Genomic DNA, 6531 nt, shown 5'->3' with positions numbered 1-6531 from the left:
AAGGAAGGAAGGAAAGAAAGAAAGAAAGAAAGAAAGAAAGAAAGAAAGAAAGAAAGAAAGAAAGAAAGAAAGAAAGAAAGAAAGAGAAAGAAAGAAAGATGAAGGGAGGGAGCGGGGGAGGGAGGGAAGGAAGGAAGGAAAAGAAAGAAAAAGAAAGAAAGAAAGAGGAAAGAAAGAAAGAAAAGAAAATAATATGCAAGCATTTTAAAAGACAAAGCTTTTTATGTGGAAAAAATAATACCTTAATGATTAGCAATACGCATAAACGAGAGAATCATTAGTCAGAATTTAAAACTGTAAGCAAAAAAAAATAGGTTTTTTTATATATTGATAGAGAATGCTATTAACTCAGTTTTTGCTAAATCTTTGAAAAGCATCACTGTCTCCTGATAGAATGTTTACCACCATCAACTACCTCAACCTGTAATTCTTAAAGAAAAAGAATAAATTCAGGAGGCCCAGTCTTCCCTGACCCTGTTGGTACTCAAGGGAAGAATGGCTTCAAAATTCCTCCATGGGTTTTGCATTTCAGGCTCAAGCTACCTTCTTGATGGAAAATTCTGTAAGTGTTTTGAAAATCATAGTCCTCCCGAACTTCAGTGGAAAAGATTCATATTGTCCAGCTGAACGAGGATTGTATACTTAAAACCAGGGATGTCCTAAAGTGAAAAAGTTTCTGTAGATAAAACTGGTTACATGCTGAGACTCGAATGGAGTTAATTCTGGGTAGATACGGGATTCAAGAGATTGGTCTTCATGAGGCATTTACGAGGGATTCAGAGGTGGAGGGAGCACAGTCCTTCCTGGACAGTTGCCTCTAGCCTGGTGGGAGGTGTTCCTCACACCCTGGACTCTCATGCAGGGCAAAAAAAAAGTGAGATATCGAGTGGGCACAGTGGCTCACACCTGTAATCCCAGCATTTTGGGAGGTCTAGGTGGGTGGATCACCTAGGCCAGGAGTTCCAGACCAGCCTGGCCAACATGGCGAAACCCCATTTCTACCAAAAATACAAAAATTAGCCAGGTGTGGTGGTGTGAGCCTGTAGTCTCAGCTACTTGGGAGGCTGAGGCACCAGAATTGCTTGGACCCAGGAGAAGGAGGCTGCAGTGAGCTGAGATCATGTCACTGTACTCCAGACTGGGTGACAGAGTGAGACTCCATCTCAAAAAAAAAAGGGGGGGGGGGGGGGGCTATCACATCAGAGAAGCTCCTGGCCAGGCGGCCTTGAGGAACAGGGATGAGCTCAGCACACTGAGATGGAGCTGGCTTTCCCAGTTGGAGGGAAGAGCATGAGAAGGGACATAGGTAAAAGTAGAGTAGTGCAGGGGCCACTGAGTAGTAGTCCTTTCAAGACAGGACTTCATCATAGAACCACTTTCTCTGAGGGAGCTCTGCTGGAGGAAGTTTGCCTTTTGAATTGCAAAACCAGGGTTGATGGTGCCAGCACAGAACGGGCTGGCAGGGTAGAGGGTCTATGATAGAGACCTATAGGAGATAAAGATGGAGTTGAATTTATGGGAGCCTGCCTGTCTGTGGGAGATGGAAGGGGAAAGGCAAATTCAATGGGTCTCAGGTGAGGTGGGCAACAGATACCTACCAACACTCCAAAGAGACCACGTGCTTCTATAAAAGGGCACGGTCTAGTGAGCAAAGTCCACAGCTCCGGGTTTGATTTCTAGCACTGTCACTTAATACTTGTGTGACCTTAGACATTCACTTAACTCTCTCAGCCTCGGGACGCAATCTGTAAAAACAGGAGAAAGCTTGTTCCCTGTGCTTTACAGGAGTGATACGAGCATCGGGAGAAACAGTGGGCACAAAAGAGCACTGTCAACTGCTTCTTTCTAGTCAGTTATCTGGTCATGTTTCTGAAACTCCCCAGGACTGGGAACATAGCATGTGATTTTTTAAAAGTTACTTGATGAATGAATGAATACATGAATGAATGAATGAATACATGAATGAGTGAATCAATGAATAATATTCAAAGACCTCCAACTAAATAATAGTCAATCTCCTAACCGTACTGAAAGCCTTTAATTGACTTTGGCGCTGTTTGGCCTGGGACAAGGCTCTGAGTTAGTAGTGATCAGTTGGTGTCGTGGTAGAGAAGAAAGCCTGTGAAAGTGGAGTCATTGTCATTATCAGCATAGAGTCCATTACGCTCTCCTTCCCCATACACCTGGAGCCAGACTTGGTCGCCCACCTCCAGATGCAGGAGCACAGAGCCGGAGGCCTGGTCCACGTTATTTTCCTGGTACTGGTCATAGGTGAAGAGCATAGCCTTGTCCTTCTTGAAGAGGCTGACCTTCACATCCTTCATATAGACTGTGATGTGGTAGGCAAAATAGTACAGCCCAGGAATGTTGCAGTGGAATTTACCAGTGGAGCCATCATAGTGGTTTTGCTGATTGTAGAAAATCTTGGTAAAGCGAATGGGCATGTTGGGGACAGTAACGTAGGTCTCCAATCCCACACTGAATGCTGAGCGGTATACATAGGCACCTTCTCCAGGTTCTCCTTTCCTGCCTTGGATTCCCGGAAAGCCTCGGGGACCTTCAGCCCCGGTTACTCCAGTTTCACCAGTGTCTCCCTTAGGACCAATAAGACCTAACGAATGAGAAGACCTCAGTGACCACAAAGAATAGAACTCCTGCCTAGGTTGGTTACAGCCTAAATTACCATCCGTGTGGCTCCCACTCACAACCTTCTTGACTTATAGAGCAAGAAACCAATAAGAGCTCCCAATAGGAGAGAGATGTTACCTCCTCCTTCTATGTCTCCCACAGACAGGCAGGCTACCATAAATTCAACTCCATCTTTATCTCCTATAGGTCTCTATCATAGACCTTCCACCCTGCCAGCCCTTTATGTGCTGGCACCATCAACCCCGGTTTTGCAATTCTATCCCCTCCATCTAGGATGTCTCTCCTCCTCTATTCTGTCTATCCAGCATTCAAGGCCTAGTTAAAGCTCTGCTTCCTCCTTGAAGCTTTCATTCTTCTTCCAGGTCCATGGTGAGTACACTTTCTCTATGCTCCATACTTTGAATACTCGTTCACATTCAGTTTGACATTTTTAGAGTAGACTTTCTTGTAGTAACCACCAACAGAGCGTTGCACATTAGACATCTTACCTAGATCAAGAGTTCCCTAAAGGCAGGATTGTGCCCTTCAGGGGGTGTGCAGGTGTGCAGTAAATGTGGTTGAATGCCACTGGATGGAATAGAAGTTAGCTAGACAGAAAGAGGAATCAGAATATGAATGCATTGGGAATAAGGATGAGGGTGAAGATGGGAAGGGGGATGGAAAAGGACATACAGATGCAGCAAAGTCAAAGTCTTGATTGTAGAGGCATCACCTATTCTCATCCTTGGAAGACCAACCTCAAATCCACTTCTAGTCACTTATGGTTTACATAAAAAAGCTTTGCTTTCTCCCTGTGTCTAGGCCTTAGTTAATAATGAATGCCTTCATATAGTTTTTATCAGTCAAGGAGGTATGTGATGAAAAAAGCCAAAAACATTCTTACCTGGATCTCCTTTCTCACCCTTCTCGCCAGAGGTGCCATCTCTGCCATCACGACCTGGGACCCCATTATGGCCTGGATGCCCTGGGATGCCTGCCATCCAACCTGTGCAGGCCCCCTTGGGCAGAGGAAGCAGGACTCCAGGCCCTTGAGTTGTGGTATCCTGGCCATGACTGGGCAGAGCTAATAGCAGTAGAACAGCTCCCAGCAACAGCATCCTGAGCCCTGGAATCCACATGTGCACTGTCAGTCATGGACAGACAGACCCCACACAGCACACCCAGTTGATACCTACACAGGACTCCATCCACCTCAGCAGAGTCCACTTCTAGGAGCTGCTTTCTCAGTATTCAACTCTTCCAGGAAGACTTTTCTGAATATTGCAGCCCACCTTCATCTCCTTCTGCCCCAAAATTTGTAATACTTAACATTATTTCTGTGTGTAGTCTCCTTTCCTCAGCAAGATTATGAATTCAGTGATTGCACAGAAGACACTTCTCTAATTTTTCCATATCTGAGCACAGGACCAAGCATAGGGAAAGCTCCAAGAGTCGACTTGCCAAGAATCCATCCTTGAGTTTCCCAAGTATGATGACACAGATTGCTCCAATCAGTGCTAACCAGCTTCTCTCCCCTGGCTCCTTTCTTCTTTTTCTTTCCCCTCTTTTCTCTCATTTTCTGTGTCTATTCCTCCTTCTTACTCTCTCATTCTTTCTTCCTCTACCCCTTTCCTGGGGCACATGTTTGACCATTTGGTATATTACATTTGCACACACACACACACACACACACACACACACACAGAGAGAGAGAGAGAGAGAGAGAGAGAGAGAGAGAGAGAGAGGGAGACTCACCTTGAGTTAAACAGACAAGAGACACATCATCCCATGAACATATCCACTTATCCACTGGCCCTTTGTTTGCCTGGGCCACCTTTAGCTGCCCCTCCTCCCCTGTCTAATTTCTATTCAGGGCCCAGTTCGGATGTCATCTCTTTCAGGAAGTCCTCCTTCTTCTCCATCTCACTCCTTGGTTTGTTCTTTCACCTCTGTGTTTCTCCAGTGCCCTGGTAATATGGTTTGGGTCTGTGTCCCCACCCAAATATCATGTCGACATGTGTTGGAGAAGGGGCCTGGTGGGAGGTTATGGAATCATGGAGGCTAACTTCCCCCTTGCTGTTCTCATGATAGTAGGTGAATTATCACAAGATCTGGTTGAAAGTGTGTAGCACTTCCCCTATATGTGCTCTCTCTCTCTCTCTCTCCCCTCTCTCTCACTCTCTCTCCTGCCGCCATATAATGTGCTTGCTTCTCCTTCGCTCTTCCACCATGATTGTAAGTCATCTGAGGGCTCCCCAGCCATGCCCCCTGTACCACCTGTGGAACTGTGAGTCAATTAAACCTCTTTTCTTTATAAATTACACAGTCTCAAGTAGTTTTTCATAGCAGTGTGAGAATGAATTTATACACCTAGCTTAGCTCTATTGCGCTCTATTGCACTCTGCTGTAATTTCTGTTTCACTCACCCATTTCTCCATTAAACAGCAAGTACCAGGGGGCAAAGACTAACACACTAATAGCAGAGTAAGGACTAAATAAGTACTTTTATAATGAGGAAAAGAAATCATGAGAGAGCCAGAGAAAGGAAAGGAAGGAGAAAGGAAAAGAAGAAAGGAAGAAAAAAGGAAGAGTGGAAGAGGGAAGGAAGAAGGGAGTGGGGAACGTATTTGAAACACGTATTCTGGAGCCCTAGCAAACAGCTCAAGTGGCACAGGTAGTCAAAGGACTCCCTATCTCAAAATCATTCTTCAATATCCCCCTCCCAGAAAAGGGCCCAATACAGGTATAGGGACTTTTATCCCCTCTCAGATTCTGCCTCTGATCTTAGGGGGATCTTAGGCCCCCACCTCTGATTGCTGAGGTCTTAGCCTTCCCACTCTCACCAAGGGGTTGGGAGAAAGCATCTCACAGAGAGAAACAGACCCTAGGATCCTGGATTAGAGGCAACAGTAAGACCCTCTGTGGGTTAATGTGGCTAATCCCAAGAATCTGATTCTAAACAAAGTGTAGTCCATGTGCTTTATTTTACCTTAAAGATTCACTATTTTTCATCAGTTTGCTTGTCTCTTCTAGATTATATGAAGTCTCCAGAATTAGGTTTGTCTTCAGGACAACTGAAGGTTTGTTGAAGACAAACCTCTTCCTCTGTGAGGGATGGAAGAAAGACCGTGATTCGCCTGGTATCTGGAATCCCACTCCTATGCTCCATTACCTGGGCGCTATACTGCCCTCTTCACGTGGCACAATCAACTCATCTTTCATCTTTATCACATACGTGAGATAAAATTTGTATATACATATACACTATATGTATATATTACATATATAGTTCATTAAAAATAGTAGTTATGTAGTTCTTTGGAAATGACAGAAAAGAAAACAATCCTCAACCCCAAGAATGTCTCTGTTTATTTTTAAACATAGTGGAAATCATACTTCATGTAAAACTTTATTCCTCTATTTTCCCTTGTCATTTTCTAGTTTTATAATCACTATTTGTAATGTCTCAGAGTGCTAGTCTAGTAAGTGGATATAATCAATATATATTCGACCATTTATATTTCATCAAACTTCTAGCATATTTTCATTTTTAAATATTATTTTATATTCTTTAAGAAATTATACTTTGATTTTTAAATTATATTTTAAATATCCTTAAGTATATAGCTTTCCCCAAGATTATTACTCTGTTATGACAGATTCCCAGAAGTAAATTACTGGACCAAAAGTTATGTACAGTTTTAAGTCTCCTGAAACATATCCCCACATGGCAGTATATATTATACATCAGTGTGTGTATAAAAGGGCACACCTTAACTACCCTCATTAGCTTTGGGTATTATAAAAAAACATGTGTGTGTTGTCAGTTTAGTGAGCAAAAGAAATAATGGTACCTCACAGCTCTAGTTTCCTTTTTTTTTTTTTTTTTTTGAGACGGAGTCT

General features: G+C 43.5%; 1 protein-coding gene across 2 annotated transcripts in view; it reads right to left on the bottom strand.

Moving 5' to 3' along the window:
* Positions 1-1186: 1186 nt before the first annotated feature.
* The window catches only part of ADIPOQ (adiponectin, C1Q and collagen domain containing), a 14360-nt gene continuing 9015 nt past the window's right edge, over positions 1187-6531 (bottom strand). The window contains exons 2-4 of one of the 2 annotated variants that reach the window (XM_017873374.1): positions 5618-5733; positions 3533-3754; positions 1187-2611 (exon numbers count right to left, since the gene is read on the bottom strand). In XM_017873374.1, coding sequence (XP_017728863.1) covers positions 2091-2611; positions 3533-3746 — 735 coding nt within the window. In that variant the 5' untranslated portion in view covers positions 3747-3754; positions 5618-5733 and the 3' untranslated portion in view covers positions 1187-2090. The remainder of the gene's footprint in view (positions 2612-3532; positions 3755-5617; positions 5734-6531) is intronic. The other variant, XM_017873373.1, reaches the window with a different exon arrangement.

This window comes from Rhinopithecus bieti, unplaced genomic scaffold (assembly GCF_001698545.2).
Source record: "Rhinopithecus bieti isolate Rb0 unplaced genomic scaffold, ASM169854v2 scaffold_5626, whole genome shotgun sequence".
NCBI lineage: Eukaryota > Metazoa > Chordata > Mammalia > Primates > Cercopithecidae > Rhinopithecus > Rhinopithecus bieti.
This window is presented reverse-complemented; position numbering and strand designations above follow the sequence as displayed.